The 24,625-nt window shown below is 39.0% G+C and overlaps 1 protein-coding gene and 2 long non-coding RNA genes across 5 annotated transcripts; 2 read left to right on the forward strand and 1 right to left on the reverse strand.

Moving 5' to 3' along the window:
- Nucleotides 1-611: 611 nt before the first annotated feature.
- Nucleotides 612-1,880, forward strand: LOC307030883. The gene is made up of 3 exons (XR_013805816.1): nt 612-721; nt 1,099-1,159; nt 1,696-1,880. It is a non-coding gene; the product is annotated as an uncharacterized lncRNA (long non-coding RNA).
- A 5,337-nt stretch (nt 1,881-7,217) lies between these two features.
- LOC307030882 lies at nt 7,218-8,268 on the forward strand. Of its 2 annotated transcripts, XR_013805814.1 has the most exons (3): nt 7,218-7,472; nt 7,601-7,699; nt 8,137-8,268. It is a non-coding gene; the product is annotated as an uncharacterized lncRNA (long non-coding RNA). The 2 variants fall into 2 exon arrangements; XR_013805815.1 differs by lacking the exon at nt 7,218-7,472 and having other exon boundaries at nt 7,482-7,699.
- A 2,177-nt stretch (nt 8,269-10,445) lies between these two features.
- On the reverse strand, nt 10,446-24,625 carry LOC307030873 (CD209 antigen-like protein A). 2 transcript variants are annotated; one of them, XM_079696255.1, is made up of 7 exons: nt 24,375-24,625; nt 23,803-23,925; nt 23,640-23,729; nt 14,290-14,460; nt 13,396-13,538; nt 13,085-13,188; nt 10,446-11,849 (listed from the first exon to the last, which is right to left on the reverse strand). In XM_079696255.1, exons 2-7 carry the CDS (start codon nt 23,870-23,872, stop codon nt 11,705-11,707), a joined length of 723 nt encoding a protein of 240 aa, XP_079552381.1. In that variant the 5' UTR covers nt 23,873-23,925; nt 24,375-24,625; the 3' UTR covers nt 10,446-11,704. The 2 variants fall into 2 exon arrangements, with proteins under 2 accessions (XP_079552381.1, XP_079552380.1); XM_079696254.1 differs by lacking the exons at nt 23,640-23,729; nt 23,803-23,925; nt 24,375-24,625 and adding exons at nt 14,668-14,757; nt 14,835-14,957; nt 15,420-15,678.

The following is a 24,625-nucleotide window of genomic DNA, read 5'->3' on the forward strand; positions in this document are numbered from 1 at the left end:
AAATGCCTGTTTAAAGGGGACTTATTCAAAGGGGCTCCAGGTTTAAGCCTAAATGTTACAAGATATATAGCAAAGATAAGTTGATTATTTTGATTTCATATGTATTTATTTGATTATATTATTTATTTTCAAGGCAACATATTCATTTTTATTGAGTGATTTAAGTTAAAATTAAGAAAATGCCTGAGAATTAGATGTTCAAATTAAGGAGATGAAATAAAGTTATTTTCATTCAATAATCAGTTACGTTCTACTTGTGAAGGATCATCAGCACGTATGAGTGAGGGGGTACTCATGGTATGACAAAAGGCTCAGGGGGTACACAAGACAAAAAAGGTTGGGAACCACTGCTGTAGGCTACAAGAATGTAGCCACGGTACTCTCGCGAAGCGAGAAGATGAAAAGGAACCGATCCACTAATGACGCCGGCCTATGTAGCCGTAGTCACGTGGGTCAAAGGTGACTTTGTTGTTATTAGGTCCTCGAACTGCGCATGCGTGCGATGGACATATCCAGTGCTAAAAGCACCGCCTCTGGCGGTCAGTAGGGACCAGCGTCGTATAGACTGAGAGTTACGTCATCTCCGTTCACTCCAATGGACCACTTTTTTACAGCAATGGCGGATCGTGGAGCCTCTCAATCGTTCCCCGGAAGTTAGCGCCAAGGCTAGCAGAGCTGTAGAGTTGCAGCATAATAGACCGTTCGTGACGGACTTTTAAAGGTAAGAAGAAGTTTAAAGATTTATATTGCGGATATTATCAGTACATCTGATTCAAATTAACATGTGTATTAAAGGATGTCAGTGGATTATCCCTAAATTAGTAGATTTAGGGAACGTTTACAGATAACAGATAAAGCTAGGATTCCGGATCAAGTTAGCAACACACGTTGAACAGCCTTTTAATTGTAAATTCCGTTCTCTTAATGTCATTTCGTCCAACGTTGTTGAATTAAGAAGAGGGGCTTCTATGCGGGGGTGGAGGGAGTTAAATATTAGATAAATATAACTTTGGTGCGTGTAAGAGTCAGTGTTTTTAGCAGAGCCATATTGTGTCCTTGTGATTATGTTGATTATTACCTGTCTGTATAATGTTGCAGCTCAGTTGATTTTGGATTGATGGCAAAGGGAGAGGGACTTAAGTGAGAGTGAAAACACAAGGTAAGTTTAATACTACTGTTTTATATAAGTAAGCATACTAAACATGTATTCTATCACTGTATTATATAAGTAATCTTGTTAGTAACCTACTGTATAGCAGGTGGAGGTGTTGTTTGCGCTCCTCTGGCTGGGTGCTGGCAGGTGGAGGGCAGTGATGTTGGCAGGTGGAGGGGCAGTGATGTTAGCTGTTACACATCGGGCTCAAACTTAACACATTGCATCCTTCTTTGCAGTTTCCTTATTCCTGGAAGGGGAATCTGCAATTCCTGCAGAGTTTTGTAACCCGTTGGTCCGCACGCAAAGCTAATTTTTAAAGCCTTCTTAATTGTCTCATCGCTCCATTTCATCCCCTTTGTGGTGAGTCTGCCTAATGCCTTAAGTTGGTCTTTTGAAAACGTTTTCTTATATTTGTTGTCCCTAATTTTCATTGTTTTCTCGAGAGCTGCATTTTCCTTCCTGATTTTTCTTAGTGCAGACTTTGCTTTTTTGGTGATTCCTTCTTGGCTCTTTAATTTTCTCTTAAATATTTTTAATAGATCTGTTTGACTGGCTGCTGGTTCCCTCGTATGCTGACTGGCTGCTGGTTCCCTCGTATGCTGACTGGCTGCTGGTTCCTTTGTATGCTGACTGGCTGCTGCTTCCCTCGTATGCTGACTGGCTGCTGGTTCCCTCGTATGCTGACTGGCTGCTGCTTCCCTTGTATGCTGACTGGCTGCTGGTTCCCTCGTATGCTGACTGGCTGCTGCTTCCCTTGTATGCTGACTGGCTGCTGGTTCCCTCGTATGCTGACTGGCTGCTGGCAGGCGCGCCGGATTCATTTTAGAATTGGGGGGGCCAAAAAAAGTGCGTGTGTATGGCCCAATCCCAAACTACGCCCTAGACACTCCCCCTCCGTGACGGAGTGAACTCCGTGGAGTGACACATGAGGCTCCCTCCTGTCAGATGGAGGGAGTAAATACAGCGGCAAGCTTTGGGACAAACTCCCCTCTCTCCGGCAGAAACAGGAAATGCCGTAACGGCTACAACGGTTTCAAATCAGCATCTCTTTGACAAAAAATGTAAATGAATAACTCAAATAAAACTCCAAACATCTTTAAAGGCCATGTAATGCATCTAACACAGGTGTTTTTTAACATGTAGTTTAGATATCACCAGAATAAAAATAAATAAAAATGTTTAAAGTTTGGTCATAATTAAATGACATATACGTTAAAAACCGATGTTGGTTCCGAAGTTTGCCGAGTACGCCCCCGATCACTCCCGAATGAGCGGTGACGTCACACGTGGCAAACATTGCCATCTGATCAAATCAGTCCAAATGGCAAGCAACGCGACAACTTCAGACAGCGACAGCGAGAGCGATCATTCAAGCTCAGATTCGGTGGGTTATCTGGATTCAGTTACAGAAGTAGAGAGTGAACCAGCTAGCCTTTCACTTCAAGGCATCTTGCCTTATCAGTACGAGCCTCCTGCCCGGCAATCGAACAACGAGGCAGAAACTTGTGAAAGAGAAGCGGATTCCGCAGCCGGCGAGACTCGAGTCAGCAATACTGAATGGTAAATTCTGTTTTATTTAATTTGACCTGCACTAAATGTCGATCTTAATTTGTCATCTGTTCCTCACACGTCCGGCAGATATTGTTTTTTTTTAAATGTTATGTACAATATTCAGGTGTACATGTCAATGCTGTGAAAGCATGCCCACTGCAGATGAATGTGTATGCTGCAGAGAGATCTGGCAGGTGATGGAACAAATAGACAGTTTGCAACCTACTGACCAGATAGCAGAGTCCTGAATCGGGTCGGGTATCCGTGGGTAACCCGCAAAAAAGGTGATTTGCGGGTGGTATTTTTTCAAACGCTTTTTTCCGGGTTCGCTTCTGGGTAAAACAAAGATGATGTGGGTCCGGTTGCGGGTGTTGCATAATAAATATATTTAAACAATAATAATTTAGTTTAATGTTTAAATCCTCAGACCTCTCCTCCGCGGGACCGAGCATAATCATAACCTCTGCAGTGCACCTATCTGCTGCTGAGCGCACCACATTCTGAATGGCTGAGGTGAAGCTCTCTAGCGGAGAATACACCATTTTCAATAACTCTTCCTCAAGAGCGAAATCCAACGTCTGGGAGGCTTTTGGTGTCAACCTAGATGGAGAAAATAAACAACATCCCAGGCTTTTTGAGACAAATATGCAACTGCGTGTGTTAATAATTGCACGTTGTCACTGCTTATATATATGCGGGTTCGGGTCGGGTTGCGGATCTTGTGCCGGCGGGTCGGGTCGGGTTGCGGAACTAATTGGCAATATGTGCGGGTAGCGAGGCGGGTTCGGTACTGCACGTCACGGGTGCGGGGCGGGAGCGGGTCTTGAAAATCAGACCCGTGCAGGACTCTGCCAGATAGAAGACACCGACGAGAAACCAAGGTGCATTATTAGCCAGCCAGGCTTTAGAGAAGGCTGTCTCAGTGTTTGGACACTGAAAATAGCGCATCTTCAATACAAACAACAACACAGAGCAGTTGATGGCCCACTACACCAGTTAGTAAATATTGATTGACCCAACTGACTATTGCAGCTTTGCTTTCATATAATACTTTTAGTCGCTACAGATATAGTACACTTTTAAAGATACCATTAAACTCTTTCAAGCAGTCAAAAACAGCTTGGCTTTTATTTTTTCTGTGTATGCAAGTTCAATGTATGCTTGGGAAAAGAAACAACTACACATGTGAGGAAATATATAAGAGGTCTATGATTCTGTCAAGCAGTCATGTATAACCTCATATTTATTTTGTACAAGTAAAATACAAATATCATGTTATAAGCCAATTTGTAACCATTGCTACATAATAGTACTACATAACATTTTATTTTTCTCCAAATATATTTATAATCTGTATACTTTTTTTTCATTAGGAAGTATCGATATACAGCTTATCGACAGTTTGTACGTTGGTGCTGGGGTGTACTCGGCCCAAAAATCAGAGTCCCGCTGCGTGCTGTAACCGAGATACGGAAGACTTACCCTGAACCGGGAGGCCGCTATCAGGGATTTCAATGGTCAAATCTGTAATTTGACATAAGTCATGCAGCTGAACTGGTTAAAATGGTTTCGCATGATGTAAATAATTTACAAAGTACATCATTTACAATATTATTTTTCCAAAGAAACATGTAAATATAACAACATTTTCCAAATCACAAATTTGTAAGATTGTATTAATTTACTGTTTGATAAATAAAAAAGGGTTCTTTTGTTAATTTTTCACTTGTATCATTTGATCTTTATTGCAGTGTACATTAGTCTATTTTGGTATGTGCGAGCCCACACATAATTAAAAGTGGTAAAAATAATAAAGATATTCAGACGTAATTCATTTTTGGCCTTACTTGTTTCACTTCAACTTTTATATATTTCAGTCACTAGGCAAGTTCACTGTACTCTGGTGACATTTAGCTCAAGCTGGCATAACACCTGTAGTAACTTAATTCTGACCCGAGTTTTGTGCACAATCTTCCAGCACCCATGATCAATGTTTATAGCAATCAGGAAACATTCACAGCTCACAACTACACATCGCTTCCCCATCATGAATTGTTAGATAAAAAAAGTTTAGCGAGGTCCGGTTACACATAATATGTTGAGCGAAAATAGCGGAAGGATACAAAACAAACAATCTAGACGAGGCTGGTGTTTGCCACGTGTGACGTCACACAGCTGGGTTAATGGCTGGCAAGCTTTTCGCTACCGGAGCGGAATAACACATTTCATGTTATTTGGGGGGTATTTATGGAAAGAATCATTGATGTTGATATGTCAAATGAAACAGTGGAAAGTGATGAAGCGATTTATTAACACAGAATAACATTTATTTTGGACATTACATGGACTTTAATTGTGTTACTTTTTTGTAAAGCTCTTAGTTTTAAACCTGATGTTTATAAGCTTCTTAGTGTTTGCAACAGTCTGTAAATATACACAATTTTATAATAAAATGCACACATTCACCTTTTTCTAGACTAAACACAGGTATGATCCTAAGTAAAAAAAAAAATGAAGTTATCATGACGTTGTTAACATTGCAATTTATCACTATCGTTTAGTGGTTTTGCAAAGAATTAACCACTCTCTGTTTTTGTACCATTCTGCGTTGAAGTACCTTCTCTTTGCCCAAATAATCTACTAGCGGTCTCCTTTTTTCTGATAGTTAGCTGTACAGCTTTAACCGCCTCAATGTCCCGACAGCAAACCTCCATGCAGTTGGAACCAGCCTGTTTCGGTTCAACAACGGCGGCGGTGGGGTCGGCGGCGGTTTTGACAGTTTCTGCGGCCGCAGACTAGAGCTGCTGCTTTTGGGTTCATCTGGCTTCGCTGTTTGAAGAAGGTCCAGCCTCCGGAGATGTGGTAGTCAGGGATGTGACCTTCCAGTTGTTACATTTAAGTTTAGATTGACCGTATTTAGTTTTCTTCTGCGCTGGTTCTTCTGACATGTTTGCAAGTGTATATATTCTTTATATCTCTAGGTTAACGGCTGACACACACAGCAGAACAACGTAACAAATAAAGTAAACAACGTAACAAATAAACAAATCTAAGCTTTTTTATTGGTTGTAATTTACATGGATACATTTGAATGGTGTGACAATGTCCTATTTGATTGCGTTAAAATGTACATATTCTTCCTGTTATGTCTGCCTGCTTTATTTTACCTAATGCAAAGTGACCTGCTCCATCGAAATCGTTCGCATTGACCCGAAGACACATTTTGATTCCTAGCTTTCTAATGAGATCAGGATTGTTTTTGTACTCCAAATATTAAGCAAAATATGTCACATTATATAATGACTGTTACAGAGTCATCGTTTTGAGAAAAAGGCCTTTAAAGTGTTTCTCTTCTCTGGAATCCATCGATCTGATTGATTATTAGCAAATGATCAAAAATACTACGGAGGGAAGATATTTTCGTTTGGATTACTGCACTCACGGGAAACACCGGCTGTTGTTATGCCTGTTGTGACGTTAAATTACTCAGTTCTCCGCTTGTAAATATGCCATTACAAACTTCAAACCTGTATTTATCATCTGCATTTGCCGAAACAAGTTTAATATTCTGAAAGCCAAGACTTTGTTTATTTGAAATTAGATGAAAACGAACTGTAACGGACCCTGCCGTGTTATCTATGATTACTATGCCTTACATTCATAATTTCAGCGGGAGGGAGGGGGAGCGGCGCTGCGGAAGAGCAGAGTGGCCAGTGAGAGGCGAGCTGTGGTCTTCCCTTTACAAGCTTAAAAAATGCGTGTAGCTAATGAGATTGAATATATATAACAATACAAAATAACAAAATATACACAGCTAGATCAGATCGCGTTTTAGATGCGACTTTAGAGTAGAGGGGAATTATTGAAACGGGATTTGTACAGTGTTCCGCGCCGCGTGTATATACGTGTGTGTTTGTGTATTTTTGCGTTTGTGTGTATTGTGTTTGTTTCCCGGGGAAAAGACTCACGAGAAACACCGGCTGTTGTTATGCCTGCAGTGACGTTAAATTACTCCGTTCTCCGCTTGTAATTATTCCGTTACAAGCTTCAAAGTTGTAGGCCTATTTATCATCTGAATTTGCCGAAACAAGTTTAATGTACTGAAAGCCAAGACTTTGCTTATTTGAAATCAGATAAAAACAAACTGTAACGGACCCTGCCGTGTTATCTATGATTACTATACACCTTACATTCATAATTTCAGCGGGAGGGAGGGGGAGCGGCGCTGAGGAACAGCAGAGTGGCGAGTGAGAGCTGTCATCTTCCCTTTACAAGCTTCAAACATGCCTGAAGCTAGTGAGATTGAATATAACAATCAAAAATAACAAAATGTACACAGCTAGATCAGATCGCGTTTTAGATGCGACTTTAGAGTAGAGGGGAATTATTGAAACGGGATTTGTACAGTTTTCCGCGGCATCTGCTGCTGCGAAAATGTGGGGCAGGGCTGAAAAGTGGGGGGGCCAATGGCCCCCTGGCCCCCCTGCTTCCGGCGCCCTTGGCTGCTGGTTCCCTCGTATGCTGACTGGCTGCTGGTTCCCTCGTATGCTGACTGGCTGCTGGTTCCCTCGTATGCTGACTGGCTGCTGGTTCCCTCGTATGCTGACTGGCTGCTGGTTCCCTCGTATGCTGACTGGCTGCTGGCTGAGTGGGTGGTGTCCACCCTCCCTGTCTCTCCTCACTAGCCATGTCTTCTCTTTCTTCACCCTCACTTTCCTTTCTCTCAGTCTCCTCATCCCTTCTTCCCTCAATCTTTGAGACTAATGTAAGTAGAAGACATGGCACTGTAGATCTTCGAACATTTAAAATATTATACCACTTAAAAATAAGAAATATGACTTTTGTTACTAAGAGTTCATACTTATTATACCTGTGTCACCTTTCACTCTATAGCTGTGATCATGAGCTATGGGCTTTGTAGATACAGGTCCCGGGGTGAATCGTGGTGCAGGGGCCCTTCTCTTTTTGACCACAGGGAGATGCACGAAGATGGTGGGTATAGCCTCTGCTCTCAGCCTAGTCTTGCCCTTTTTTGTCTTGACAAACTGGTCTGCATCAAAATGTGCCTGCGGAGTGACTTGAGGTTACTTCACACACAGAACAACTCAGCTTTGTCTGCCCACATACATATTCCATAGTGGTTGAATACACAGTATTAGGAAACACTTTATTCTTACTGGACATGTTATACTCATTACATACTGTATATAAAATATGACCAAGAATGTGAGACAACTTTATAGAAATTCAGATCACATCTGTTACTGATGCCATTTGTCATACTTTGTTAAACTCACAAATAATAAAGTTCCATAACTTCAGTTGGGAACAAAGACCCCACCTTATCTCCCCAAGGCAATTTCCCATCCAATAGGTGTGCTATATAGGTGTGTATAACCCTTTCTCCTGTCTGTTACTCCCTCTTTCAGCACAAGAACCAGAGGGGGATTCAATGGAGCCTGAATACCTGCATTGAGACCCTCACCCTGCACCCTGAGTCTCAACTCTGTGTTTTTCAAGCCTTTCCCTGTTTTTTTGTATTAAACAAAACATTAAGCTTTCCCAATGGTGTGGTTTTCGTTTTGTGAAAAAGTGCAAATGCAGTGTTTGTATATAATAACCTCACATATTTTGTTGCTGTTGGTCATGAAATTGCTCCTGCTGACTTGAGCCAGCCATTTTTTCCTGCGCTCTGTGTCAGTGGGGAAGCCATACATTCGTACTCCTTTCTCTGAGCGATTTGAGCATCCCCAGGCAGCATAGCAAACCATGGTGGCGACTAGGAGGCAGCACAGCAAACCAGGACAACACGGAGGAAAAGGCACAGACAAACTGCATGATATGCTATTCAATGTTTATTGAATTCCATGTATTTGCAATGGATGTTCCTAAAATAACACATTTAACATCATCATCATGCTGCTGCTGCTGCTGCTAGTCCTTTGATATTCACCTGTCGGTCTCCTGTCCTTTCTGAAAGCCATAAAGATGACATTAGTCATTTAGATAACTTGTGTCCTCAATTACCATGGGATTACTGAAACTACCATGAATTTAAGAAAATGGTAGAAATTAATCCAATCTGAATTTTGAAGCATTCCTTTAGATCCCCTCCTTCTAAATATATCAATAAACATTAGAAAGTGATGCTCCTGACTACCATACAAGTTTAAGAAGATAATATTGGTTTTAAAGAATTCAAAGCTATAAACAGCAAAGGGCTCTTTAACCAAGGCACTGTTAGCCTAACATGTAAACTAGTTGTTCACACTAATCCTAATATTATCACTTAATATTAGCAAATTCTATTTTATTTTTAAAAACATATTGATGTAAATACATACACATATCGATTTGTTGTATAAATATTGCAAATGAAAACCTTTATTCACTAATAATTACCAAAAATCGTAGTTCTATCTCCTGTTATCAATGCATTCACATTGCCCGACATGAACTTCCGGGGAACGATCCTTGTCTGCATGAACCACGTGACGATAACCGTTTTTGGACTTCCGCTGTCGTAACTCTTCTATCTATATGGCGCTGGTAGGGACGAAATAGAACCATCTTCGTAGGACCGCTTAGCGAGAGCGCGTTTGTTTTGGATTAGTTAAGCCGGGTAACTCAAACATATCCAGGGTATGTTGAACTAGATGTACAGGCCTCAGGTTAACCTTTCAGCATAAGTTACCATGGAGATCTACCCAGCTAAGAAGTGAACCAGCGTCGTAGGACCGGAAACGCAGTTTTCACTGAAGTTAGCTCTCTAAGCGAAAATCCGGCTTCGTAGTACAGGCCTTTGGAAAGCCCTTATCTTATCCCAGAGCCTGTTTTCTGGCTTAACCAAATATAACAGGGAGAAAGCAGCTTCTTCCATACTGAAGATGTTTAGGAAGTCCTCCAGCCATCTATTTAAATTGAAGCAGTTGGGCTTTCTGACTTTCCAGTTCTTAAGAACGCTACATAAGATTTGTAAAAGGATTAATACAAACACTAATTTTATTGAGGCAAACAAAAATTGGCTAAAACTAATTAAATTACTATTTATTTATTACTGACATTAATCCTAAACAAAAACACTGAATAAATGTGATTTATCAAGTAATTCTTATTCATGAAATCAGGCATTTTGTATAGTTTTAAATAACTTAATTTAAACTAAATTGTAAAAGCATGATTGCATGTTTAGTATCCAAACAGACACCAATATTAAGCTTTCTCACAGATCCAATGCAGATCCTTCTTATAGGACAGGTCGTTCCACCTTTTGCTGTAAGGATGGATGTGTGCACAGACCTCTTTGCCATAATAGGATTTCCCTCCTCCATTATCAGGCTGTATATCCTGCCAAATCCTAACAGGTATTACAGGAAAACAAGATGAACTAAAAGATTGGACATCAAATACAAATAACTATAAGTAATACAGCCATGTCAGTATATTTGACAGATTTGTTTCATGCATAAATATAATATCTCCACCTTGATGTTTCATTTGTGAAAGCACTTTTTTTAAATTGGGTTGCTTAGGGCCATTAACTTTTAGTGACATTTCTGTGTTGTAACAATACATCCTTTACATATAGTTCTCCAATCACTTCTCAAAAATGCACCTTTTAGAGCTTCTAAACCTGTGTACATAATTTGTATCGCCTTTCTTGTATTTTCCAAAAGTACATCCATACTTAACCCTGTACGTGTAAACTATAGATAACAGAACAAGAGTTGAGTCAAGACAAATTCAAATAAGCTTTATTGACATGCCCATATTAAAAACATACTATTGCCAAAGCACATTGACAATTAAGATTTAAGACTGAAACAAGTGAGATAATCAAGTCCATGGTGTTAAATACAGACATATCATCTTACAAAGCCACACAGATGATTAATATTCTAAATGTATTGATCGTGTATAGATCTGTTTTACTGGTTAATAAAAAGAGAGCATGACATTGTTGTGAAAGCAGGGATCTTAATTTGAAATGCTCATAAACACAAATGTCTTGTCTGAAGTACTCTGTCTGCCGCTGATCATAAACATAACAAGTTCATATCCTTTCAAAGATAACTTTCAGGGAGGAGTTGTTCACTTTGATAAAAAAACGTGAAGTTGTAAAGCTGCTTTTTATCTGATAACAGCAATTTGTTGAAGTGGAAGAGCTTCATCTTGTCAGAGAACATGTTATACACCCACAATATACTTTTACAGTTTTTATCTTTGTATGCATGCTCAAAGAAAGTTCAATTTCCTGATCTAGCTATATCTATTTGCCCATTTACTAAAGTACTGTCATTCCAGTAACTTCAAATAAAAGGCAGTTTACTTTTCAAATGAAACATGAGCTAATCCTGCAGTTAAAGTCCCAGATTATTATTTTGATAAACATACATACATCTTTGTATTAATTGACAGCACTAGTTCTTACAGTATGTACAAAGTGGATGGTACCTATGAATGTTAAATACCTGCAATAGATTTGTACTCACATGGCCACAAGAGGTCATTGTTAGGAAACATACTGTATAAACACACAGGCTATTTTACATATTTGAACAAGTTAGACCAATGCTGACACTAGAGTATTGTTGTATGTGTCTGAATTATTCAATAATGTTTGACAGTTTTTATTTTTTATATTTGTATCATATTCTGCTCAATAAGGCACTTTCAATATTCTAATTTTCAGGAACTGTGGGCTTATCAGCAGATGTTTTTAATAAGCTGTTTTTATGTCGATTGGTAAGAGGATTAATACAAATACTAATTTAATTGAGGCAAACAAAAGTTGGCAAAAAAAATTAAATGTCTTTTTATTTATTACTGATATTAATCTGAAAAACAACCTAAAAAACAAACAAATTGGGATTTATCGAATCAAGAAACACAATTCTTATTCATGAAATCAGGCATTTTTAATAGTTTTAAATAACTCAATATAAACTAAATTGTAAAAGCATGATTGCATGTTTAGTATCCAAACAGACACCAATGTTAATGTTTCTCACAGATCCATTGCAGATCGTTCCTACAGGACACGTCGTTCCACCTTTTGGTGTAAGGATAGATGTATACACAGTCCTCTTCACCCCAGTGTGGATACCCTCCTCCATTATCAGGCTGTCCTGGGCTCCAAAACCTAACAGGTAGTACAGGAAAACAATATGAACTAAAAGATTGGACATCAAATACAAATAACTATAAGTAACACAGCCATGTTCTTTTCTTAATACCCAAATGAGTCTCTGGTGAAAGGGGCAGACACCCTACGTATAAATGCATCCTGTGTGTTGTGTTAACTCCCATTACAGAAACATGTGAAACATTTAGAAAGGTCACAACTTTTGGTCACAACATTTTCTTATCAAGCTCCACTTTTGTGGAATCAGCTTCCAGTTTGTGTTCGGACGGCAGACACCCTATCCGTTTTTAAGAGTGCGCTTAAGACCTTCCTTTTTGATAAAGCTTATAGTTAGGGCTGATTAGATTCAGCCCCTAGTTTTGCTGATATAGGCTTAGTTTGTCGGGGGACATCTTACTTCTTCCTTCTCTCTGTCTATACCTATGTACTCTCATGTTCCGATTAACCCAGCTTCCCCAAATTTCTTTCTTTTTGGTGTCTATATACGCCGGGATCCGGAGTCATGGATGATCCTGCGGTCCTGTGTCATGGATTGCGAGTCCTGGATCTTGAGTCGTGGCTGCGGTCCTGGATCATAAGTCCTGGATGGATATACTCATGGATTCATCTTCTTATTATACACACATGCATTTCAAAACATTTGGACTACCTATGTTGCAAATGTATTATCTTTTCAATTTATACACGGCATCTATTGCACGTCTGTCCGTCCTGGGAGAGGGATCCCTCCTCTGTTGCTCTCCCTGAGGTTTCTCCCATTTTTCCCTTTAAACTGTGGGGTTTTCTCTGGAAGTTTTTCCTTGTACGATGTGAGGGTCTAAGGACAGAGGGTGTCGTATTGTCGTACTGATATTCTGTACAAACTGTGAAGTCCACTGAGACAAATGTAACATTTGTGATATTGGGCTATATAAATAAACATTGATTGATTGATTGATTGATTGATTGATTCCCTCCTCCACTATTAGGCTCTCCTTTAACCCAAATCCTAAAAGGTATTACAGGAAAACAAGATGAACTAAAAGATTGGACATCAAATACAAATAACTATAAGTAATACAGCCATGTTCTTTTCTTAAAACCCAAATGAGTCTCTGATGAAAGGGGCAGACACCCTACGTATAAATGCATCCTGTGTGTTGTGTTAACTCCCATTACAGAAACATGTGAAACATTTAGAAAGGTCACAACATAAACCAGCGTCTGTATTTAAAACCAAAGGAAAGCCTTACGTCAGATTCAGTGGAGATCCATCCACCCATTTCCAGGTCCCCTCCTTTTCTCTGTCACTCAAACCAATCCAAGTGCTTCCCTCGATCATATGAGAAATGAATTCCTGTTCAAATGTACAAAATGCAGTTTACTGGGATGGACATCAACATTCAGATAACTTTTCTCTTTTTACTAGCTCAGAAATATGTAATTAACACCATTGTTGTAACATAATCATTATAGCTGATAGACACATTTGCTACTATATGTACAATAAAAACATTGATTGATGAAAGCAGGGGGTTATACAATCACAAGCAGCACACATTACCTGTTCGTCATAACTGTCTACGATCACCAGATCTGCTCCTCCGGCTGTGCAGCTGTCTCTGCTTTGTTCCCAAGAAGCTTTCTCAGTAGAGAGGAGATAACAGGAACAACCAGACTTCCTCCATCCTTCAGGACACGTTTTCTCTGTAAAAGTTTTAAGATCTTGTTGATTTACTGCTTTAACTGCTGGAATATGGAACTCTTGAGTGCATTATATGTCACTTTTGTAATAATAATGAAAAAACATATTTATTAAGCATTTTTAGAGGGATCAAAAGAGATCACAAATATCATTGCAGAACAACTACTTCTCTTGTTTGGGATTTAAATAATTGTTTCGATGTGATCTAGTCTGGCACCACAGCACTGAGACTGATCTTGTTAAAGTCTTCAATGACATCCACTTAAACACAGACAGTGGAAACATCTCGGTGTTAGTTACTAGACCGACTGGAAAACTGGGTCTGACTTTCGGCAACAGTTCTAAATTGGTTTGAAACCTTGTTATCCTTTATTATTATTAAGCTGCACATATCTGGAACAAACTACCTCTAAGTTCTTCTTCCTATTGCTTATACTAAAAGTGATTTAGACAAGGAAAATGGCCATAAGCATAGTTTACAGAGAAGTATGAATATTGTGGTCTTCACAAGTGTATGGGGCATGATGGTGGGTGAGGAAAAGTAAAACAAACTATAAATCAAATCACTAACAATTAAGTCATTACAAACTAATTCTTGATTATCATTAATGAAAAGTGTCATTTTGTAACTATTTTATAACAGGATCAATAGTCAGCCTTAGACTATCAATATCGAGGTATTTTGTAAAAAATATGATAATTTATATCTTACATACACCGCGCCCTATGCAAACCCCCCCATGAAGCACTCACTCAAACACTCCACCTCTCTGGTCTTTTCAGTGAGGCTGGCATTCAGCTGGTTGATCAGCTGATGGCTGGCCTGGAGACGCTCAGTCAGGTTGTCTCTCTCTTCAGTCACTGGGGACAGGTTTGCTTTGACAGCGGAGAGATGTGCAGCTGCACCATCTACTGAGTTATGGTCTGTAATGAAAATAGATGTTTCTTAAATGAACTGATGCAATCATACTGACACAAACCAAAGTAAATGTTTTCCTAATTTGGCCCTAGGAGAAAAGTAGAAAAACGATAAATGTTTTGGTCAAATGTGCATCTTTCAGAAAAGAATATTGCTCTTGAAAATCACACGTTCAAAATGAACTTATTAAACGTATTAAAAGACAGACTCACAGTGGACGGCGAGGCCGATGAGTCCAGCCAGCAGGAAAACACTCAGCAGCCCCAGACCAAGAACAGACGGTCTGAGAAATCTCCTGGGACCTGAACACAGAGAAGACCAGGGAGGGAGTGATACAGTAAATCCAAAATCCACAGTGCACTCTGACTGACACTCTTACCTTCTTGTTTTGTTGATGATCTTGAGCTTAGGGTTTTGATATCGTCAACATTGGCATAGATTTCCTCCATTGCTCATGGGACTGCCAACTCTTTCCTAGAAGGTCAGCTCTGCAGCAAGCGTCCTGAAGTATGTGACCGGAAAAAGAGTGGTTTGAATTTTGAAATGCTTTATCTTTTTGAGGAAATCACAAATCATTATATATCTAAAAAAAGAAGAAGAATATCAGGAAATACTAACTTTATTGATATGACCATATTAAAAACATATACTATTGCCAAAGCACATTGACAATACAGATTTAAGACTGAAACAAGTGTGATAATCATGTCCATTGTGTTGAATAGAGACATATAATCTTACAAAGCCATAAAGATGAATAATATTCAAAATATTCTGATCCTGTAAAGATCTATTTTACTGGTTAATAAAAAGAGAATAGCATGTCATCATTGTGAAAGCAGCTACAAATAGTTTTGTTGGCTCTCTTGATGGCACAAGGCACAAGACGAACTGGCACAGATTTAAAGAATATTATTCTGTTAATGTAATGTTAGTTTCTGAAAGTTGAGACAATTGAAGTTACCTTTTGTTGAACTACTGTATAAGTCTTTCAGTCTCCCTCTCAGCTATCCACTCTCAGGGGAAAGCCGTACTGCCGATGCCAGCTGATGCGCCACAACACCACTTCAAGCCCGGTGACTGGGTAGTGATCACAGACTTCAGGAGGAAACACTGGAAGCAGCAACGGTTCCAGGGAAGTAGCGTGCCAAGCTACCAACACACGCATCAGAGGGTTGTGTTGTTCAGAGGGATGTGTTCCGTTTCATATGTAAATAAATGTTTTACACAGAAAAAAGTTTTACATATGTTTTTTTTTTTTTTTTTTATATTTGTTTTCACATGAAAAAAGTGTAAGAGTGCATTGCAGCAAATAAGGAATTGCACATCCCACAGACCTCTCTCCCGGAGCACTGAGGCAACAGTACATCAATTATATACCAAATGATAAATACAATAATTTACATGCACATACAGTATATTAGACCCTCCAGAAAAACGCGATTCTGCGATCGCAGAATTTACCGCATAATCAGCAAAATGGCGCAGATTTTTAGAAGGCCGCATATTTATCAAAAGGCTGCATAATCCCCGCATTTTCCCACAAAGTTGAGAAGAAAAAAAAGTTAACTCGTCTTGACGTGACGTCATCAGCTCGCGCGTCACAGAATGTAAACAACACTGTATAGAGTGAACGTGTGGCGCTCACAAGATAGAGAAAACACCAAGATGAAAAAATCTAATCCATCTCATTTACCGACGAACATTTCTACTAAAGAGCGGGCAAAAAGTGGGGGGAAACTATTCTGCACCCCGTGCAACTGTATGTTGGAGCATAAGAGAAAATCGACGGTGAGCCTCAACCTCCAAAACCCTTTCGAGGGCTACAAGAAACGAAGTGAGTAGCCTACAAGATTGAAGCTGGTCAGATCACGAACGAGTAAATGAAATGAAAACAGAATGAAGCGGAGAAGTGTGTGTGTGTGTGTGTGTGTGGGGGGGGGGGATGTGTGTGTGTGTGTGTGAGATTAAAATAGCCCAATTGCTTTTACAATAAATAAACATTGAATGTGTTTAATTGAATCGTGAGAGAGAATAAATAAAACAGCCCAATATTTTAAAAAATTGTTCTTCTTTTTTCCCGCATATTTAGCATATTTAGCAACTTCCCGCAATTTCACCGCATAAAGTCACATAAAAACCCCGCATTTTTAATCGCATAATCAAGGATTTTAGCCCGCATAATCAAGGAATTTTGCCCGCGTTTTTCTGGAGGGTCTAATATATACACATACACATACCTGTACATACATACATACATACATACATACATACATACATACATACATACATACATACATACATACATACATACATACATACATACATACATACACATGCTAACACATATATCGAGGGATGTCACACGGTCTGCATGTGCGGTGGACAGGGGAGTAATAATATCAGAATTATAGGCAGATAAAGGTGGAATCCCTACACCATATCAGGGGGAAGACGGTTACATAACTGATCAGTGGCCTCCAATGAGCGTAAAACTTATCTGAAGAACCCCGGAGACTAAACTTAATTTTTTCCAACTTTAGGAGAGACATAGTATCACCCATCCACATTTTAAAAGAGGGAGGTAAAGGAGATTTCCACAAAAGAAGGATTTTCCTACGAGCAATCAAGGAGGTAAAGGCAATGACATTGGTTCGAGTGTTTGTCATGTTGATTTCATCTGAGGGCCAACCGAAAATAGCTACATGAGGGGATGGAGAGATTTTTAGACATACAATTTCAGAAATACATTCGAAGAAAGATTGCCAGAAGCTAGATAATTTAGGGCACAACCAGAACATGTGAGTCAGGTCGCAGGGGGCCTGGGAACATCTATCACACCTGTCATCCAATCTATCTGGATAAATCCTAGAGAGCTTAGCCTTGCTATAATGTAGTCTATGGAGAACTTTAAATTGTATTAGGCTAAGTCTAGCACAACTGGTGGATGAGTTGACGGCTCTCAGGGCCTCCTTCCAAAAGTCATCAGAGAAGGTGATCTGTAGTTCTTTTCCCAATTGGTTCTGATCTTATTAATGGCATACACATGTATTTTTGATCTACACATATTTGTTTTCCGTATAAACCGCATTGTATCCACCTGTCCTCTGGGTGAACTCATGATGCCAAGGGTGAGCTTGTTCTCTGTTTCAATCTGTGGCTCGGACAAATGCATGATTGTGCATTACTAATCGTCACAAGCGTATGATGTAGGAAGAAGCATAACCCAGGATGTCATTCATTTCTGTTCCTGTGTACTATGACAAGAGTGGGCCTTTATTTTCTGGAAAACCCTAAATCTTGTGTGGTGTTCATATGTTTGTTACGCAGCCAGTGTTTGTGGGTCTGGTGGACCTGCTGCCTTTTTGGGTTTCAATTCAACACAATCAAACAATTTTATGTTAAAATGCTCAAAAGATGTTTACTTCATCCCAATTACAAGCTATATAAACAGCATGGTTAATATTCACCCTTTTACATTTGTTAGATCACATTAATGAATTAAAGTGCTACTTGTCATTTTTTTGTAACTAGCTGAAGCTAAATGTGATCCTCAAATTCTGAAACCTCTTCCTCTTTATCATCATCAAATGGTTCTCTCTTTTATAAAATAATTTGCAAGGCCCTCTGAGCAGAGAATCGTTTGGCATCTTGATCAGTTGTGATAAGGACCCAAACTGGCGAAGCTTTATTTCTTGTGTCTTGCCCCAAATTTGCAGCTGGCATAGAGTGGGAAAAAAATAAAGATTGGTTTCCGCAAAACATAATGCGGGAATGTGAGAGCAGACAGGTGTCGGTGCCTGAATGTATCAACAATGTTGCAACCTTCTGCAGGAATGGCAGGGCAGAAACACAAAAGTTTCTCACACACACACACACACACACACACACACACACACACACACACACACACACACACACACACACACACACACACACACACACACACACACACACACACACACACACACACACACACACACACACACACACACACACACACACACACACACACACACACACACACACACACCAATATTTACTAGTCGACACATTTTTCAAAATAGTACTCGACTAGTCGACTAGTCGTTACGTCATAATAAAGACACACAAAGAGAGGTGTACAACTGTATTTTATATTGGAACTCATACAGTAACATTAAACACTGCATTTTAATTTGTGTTACATGGCTGAGTAAATAACAAACAGTAACTGGACTCACCAAAATCGACAGCAAAAAACTCTTGTTTACATAAATGCCACGTAAATCCAGTGCGCAACACTTTATTCGCTGTCCTCCACGATAACGTCCACCTTTCCATATTTTTGGTTTGGTTTGAACACCAACGCATCGAAATGTGAGGGAAGGAGGCTTGACCGCTTTCGGGTGACAGTGTTGCCTGCCAGGGAAAAAACCCTCTCACTCGGGGTGCTTGTGGCTGGAATAGCCAGGTAGCTCCTCGAAAGCGGGGGAAGCGGTGCACGTTTTCTGCCCACCACTCCAGTGGATTATCCATTGTGGGGATATGCGGTGTCCGCTGGCAGTAATCCCGTAGCTCATCATCCGCATCACTGTTGACCCTTGTTTTCTTGCTGTTCGTTTGCCTCTGTTCAGTGCTGACGCCGGTCCATTGCTCACTGGTGCTAGCATTACTGCTAGTGCTAGCTGTCGGCAGCGGGTGTCTCATCTTCAGATGGTTGCGCATAGCAGATGCATTTGTATTGTACTTCAGTACAGCTGTACACAACTGACACTTCACTGTGGAGTTGGTTACATCTTCGTTGAAGTACTGCCATACATAAGAATGTCGGACGTGTTTTGTAGCATTTTGCAGCACCTCGTTTATCTCCATTTTTTTCCACGACTAGTCGACTAGGTCCTACAGCGCCGACTAGTGGTAAAGGTAGTCGACTAGTCGACTAGTCGATTAGTTGGTGAAACCCCTAACACACACACACACACACACACACACACACACACACACACACACACACACACACACACACACACACACACACACACACACACACACACACACACATTTGACAGATGTGTTCTTGCATAAATACAATATCTCCACCTTGATGTTTCATCTGTACAGTATAAGCACTTTTTTAATTGGGGGGTTTAGGCCATTAACTATTAGTGAAATTATATTAATGTTTATAGTTGAAATTCTGGTGTTTTCTGTGTTGTAACAACTCTCCTTTACACATATTTCTCCAATCACTTCTCAAAAATGCACCTTGTAGAGCTTCTAAACCTGTGTACATCATTTGTATCTCCTTTCTTGTATTTTCCAACAGTGTATCCATACTTAACCCTGTACGGCAGGGGTGTCAAACTCAAGGCCCGGGGGCCAAATCCGGCCCGTGACTTCATTTTCTGTGGCCCCACAAGAGCTTGCAAAGAATATAATACGTTTATTATACGGTTACAGGCCGATTTACAGAAGCATGTTCCCCATAAACTACATGTCCCACAATGCATCTCAGATATGCCTTTTTTTCTCAAAACTTGACTTTTTTTTAAATGTGCCGTTTTCTTAGAATTATCCCTTTTCCTCAGAATTGTTCTTTTTTTTTGATTTTTTTTTCATAATGTGTTTTTTCTTTTGAAATCATTTTGGGACATTCTCACTGAAGAGACTTGCAATTATTTGCCGTAGACTTCTGCTTTCAGATGTAGTTAATTCTTAAGTTATTACCCTATTAGATAATAATCCAATGCAGAGGCAATCATGTAATATAATACATTATTTTATATATATTAAATATTTATATATGTATTCTTATATAGTCTTAAAGTTACAACTGGCCCTTTGAGTGCAACCATAATGCTGATGTGGCCCTTGATGAAATTGAGTTTGACACCTCTGCGTATGGGTAAACTCAAAACAATGATAACACATGTGACAACAGAAAAAGAGAAAAAAGAGTGCGAAATGGATCCTAGGGTCTGCTAAGACCCAGAGCTGCAAGGTCTTAAAAACAGCTGTATAAAATAATTTCCTCTAGATAGTTGGAAATATGATGTCTGATGTCTGGGAAAATGGCAATAGCGTAAAGGATAACACAAAACACCATCAATACGTCACACCTCTTAAGTGCTAAAGGTAGTCCTAGCAACTGTACCAGATCATTATCTATCCATCTCAAAGATATAAGGATATGTTTGTTTTTTTCTGACGCTGAGTCAAGACAAATTCAAATAAGCTTTATTGACATGCCCACATTTAAAACATACAAAGCAAATTGACAATACAGATTTAAGACTGAAACAAGTGAGATAATCAAGTCCATGGTGTTAAATAGAGACATATAATCTTACAAAGCCGTACAGATGATTAATATTCTAAATGTATTGATCCTGTATAGATCTGTTTTACTGGTTAATAAAAAGAGAGCATGACATTGTTGTGAAAGCAGGGATCTTAATTTGAAATGCTCATAAACACAAATGTCTTTCCTCTGAAGTACTCTGTCTGCCGCTGATCATAAACATAACAAGTTCACATCTTTCAGGGAGGAGTTGTTCACTTTGATAAAAAAAGGTGAAGTGGTAAAGCTGCTTTTTATCTGATAACAGCAATTTGTTGAAGTGGAAGAGCTTCATCTTGTCAGAGAACATGTTATACACCCACAATATACTTTTACAGTTTTTATCTTTGTATGCATGCTCAAAGAAAGTTCAATTTCCTGATCTAGCTATATCTATTTGCCCATTTACTAAAGTACTGTCATTCCAGTAACTTCAAATAAAAGGCAGTTTACTTTTCAAATGAATCATGAGCTAATCCTGCAGTTAAAGTCCCAGATTATTATTTTGATAAACATACATACATCTTTGTATTAATTGACAGCACTAGTTCTTACAGTATGTACAAAGTGGATGGTACCTATGAATGTTAAATACCTGCAATAGATTTGTACTCACATGGCCACAAGAGGTCATTGTTAGGAAACATACTGTATAAACACACAGGCTATTTTACATATTTGAACAAGTTAGACCAATGCTGGGATTAGAGTATTGTTGTATGTGTCTGAATTATTCAATAATGTCTGACTGTTTTTATTTTTCTTATTTTTATCATATTCTGCTCAATAAGGCACTTTCAATATTATAACTTTCAGGAACTGTGGGCTTATCAGCAGATGTTTTTAATAAGCTGTTTTTATGTTGATATGTAAAAGGATTAATACAAATACTAATTTAATTGAGGCAAACAAAAGTTGGCAAAAACTAATTAAATGACTATTTATTTATTACTGATATTAATCCTAAACAAAAACACTAAATACATGTGATTTATCAATTTGAGCAAAGTCATTCTTATTCATGAAATCAGGCATTTTGTATAGTTTTAAATAACTCAATATAAACTAAATTGTGAAAGCATGATTGCATGTTTAGTATCCAAACAGACACCAATGTTAATGTTTCTCACAGATCCAATGCAGATCCTCCTCACAGGACTGGGAGTTCCACTCGTTGTAGGAAAAGATATAAACACACTCCTCTCCATTATCAGGCTGTCCTGGGCTCCAAAGCCTAACAGGTAGTACAGGAAAACAAGATGAACTAAAAGATGGACATCAAATACAAATAACTATAAGTAACACAGCCATGTTCTTTTCTTAAAACCCAAATGAGTCTTCTGGTGAAAGGGGCAGACACCCTACGTATAAATGCATCCTGTGTGTTCTGTTAACTCCCATTAGAGAAACATGTGAAACATTTAGAAAGGTCACAACATAAACCAGCGTCTGTATTTAAAACCAATTAAAGCCTTACTTCAGATTCAAATTCAGTGAAGATTCATCCACCCATTTCCAGGTCCCCTTCTCTTCTGTGTCACTGAAACCAATCCAAGTGGCAAAATTGATCATGCCAGAGATGATCTCTCTTTCGCTGATCATCGATTCGAGGAAAATCTGTTCACATATTAAAAATGTAGTTTACTGGGATGGACATCAACATTCAGATAACTTTTCCCTTTTTACTAGCTCAGAAATATGTAATTAACACCATTGTTGTGAAGTAATCATTATAGCTGATAGACACATTTGCTAGTATATGTACAATAAAAACATTGATTGATAAAAGCAGGAGTTATACAATCACAAGCAGCACACATTACCTGTTCTCCATAACTGTCTACGATCACCAGATCTGCTCCTCTGGCTTTGCAGTGCTGTCTGCTTTGTTCCCAAGAAGTTTTCTCAGTAGAGAGGAGATAAAAGGAACTACCAAACATCCTCCATCCTGCGGTACAAGTTTTAAGATCTTGTTGATGTACTGCTTTAACTGCTGGAATATGGAACTCTTGAGTGCATTATATGTCACTTTTGTAATAATAATGAAAAAACATATTTATTAAGCATTTTTAGAGGGATCAAAAGAGTTAAACACAGACAGTGGAAACATCTCGGTGTTAGTTACTAGACCGACTGGAAAACTGGGTCTGACTTTCGGCAACAGTTCTAAATTGGTTTGAAACCTTGTTATCCTTTATTATTATTAAGCTGCAAATATCTGGAACAAACCATCTCTAAGTTCTTCTTCCTATTGCTTATATTAAAAAAATAATTATAAATATGATGGGGGAAGAAAAGTAAAACAAACTATAAATTAAATCACTCACAACTGAGTCATTAAAAACAAATTCTTGATTATCATTAATGAAAAGTGTCATTCTGTAACTATTTTATGAAAGCATCAATAGTCAGCCTTAGAATATCAATATCGGGGTATTTTGTAAAAAATATTATGATAATTGATATCTCACATACACCGAGCCCTATACAAACCCCCCCACATGAAGCACTCACTCAATAACTCCACCTCTCTGGTCTTTTCTGTGAGGTTGGCCTTCAGCTGGTTGATCAGCTGATGGCTGGCCTGGAGACGCTCAGTCAGGTTTGCTTTGACAGCGGAGAGATCTGCAGCTGCACCACCTACTGAGTTATGGTCTGGAATGAAAATAGATGTTTCTTAAATGAACTGATGCAATCATACTGACACAAACCAAAGTAAATGTTTTCCTAATTTGGCCCTAGGAGAAAAGTAGAACAACGATAGATGTTTTGGTCAAATGTGCATCTTTCAGAAAAGAATATTGCTCTTGAAAATCACACGTTCAAAATGAACTTATTAAATGTATGAAAAGACAGACTCACAGTGGACAGCGAGGCCGATGAGTCCAGCCAGCAGGAAAATACTCAGCAGCCCCAGACCAAGAACAGACGCTCTGAGAAATCTCCTGGGACCTGAACACAGAGAAGACCAGTGAGTAATACAGTAAATCCAAAATCCACAGTGCACTCTGACTGACACTCTTACCTTCTTGTATTGTTGATGATCTTGAGCTTAGGGTTTTGATATCGTCAATATTGGCATAGATTTCCTCCATTGCTCATGGGACTGCCAACTCTTTCCTAGAAGGTCAGCTCTGCAGCAAGCGTCCTGAAGTATGTGACCGGAAAAAGAGTGGTTTGATTTTTGAAATGCTTTATCTTTTTGAGGAAATCACAAATCATTATATATCTAAAAAAAAGAAGAAGAATATCAGGAAATACTAACTTTATTGATATGACCATATTAAAAACATATACTATTGCCAAAGCACATTGACAATACAGATTTAAGACTGAAACAAGTGTGATAATCATGTCCATTGTGTTGAATAGAGACATATAATCTTACAAAGCCATAAAGATGAATAATATTCAAAATATTCTGATCCTGTAAAGATCTATTTTACTGGTTAATAAAAAGAGAATAGTCATCATTGTGAAAGCAGCTACAAATAGTTTTGTTGGCTCTCTTGATGGCACAAGGCACAAGACGAACTGGCACAGATTTAAAGAATATTATTGTAGTTAGTTTGTGAAAGTTGAGACAATTGAAGTTACCTTTTGTTGAACTACTGTATAAGTCTTTCAGTCTCCCTCTCAGCTATCCACTCTCAGGGGAAAGCCGTACTGCCGATGCCAGCTGATGCGCCACAACACCACTTCAAGCCCGGTGACTGGGTAGTGATCACAGACTTCAGGAGGAAACACTGGAAGCAGCAACGGTTCCAGGGAAGTAGCGTGCCAAGCTACCAACACACGCATCAGAGGGTTGTGTTGTTCAGAGGGATGTGTTCCGTTTCATATGTAAA

This window comes from Notothenia rossii, assembly GCF_949606895.1.
Source record: "Notothenia rossii genome assembly, contig: SUPER_2_unloc_2, whole genome shotgun sequence".
NCBI classification, from domain to species: Eukaryota; Metazoa; Chordata; class Actinopteri; order Perciformes; family Nototheniidae; genus Notothenia; species Notothenia rossii.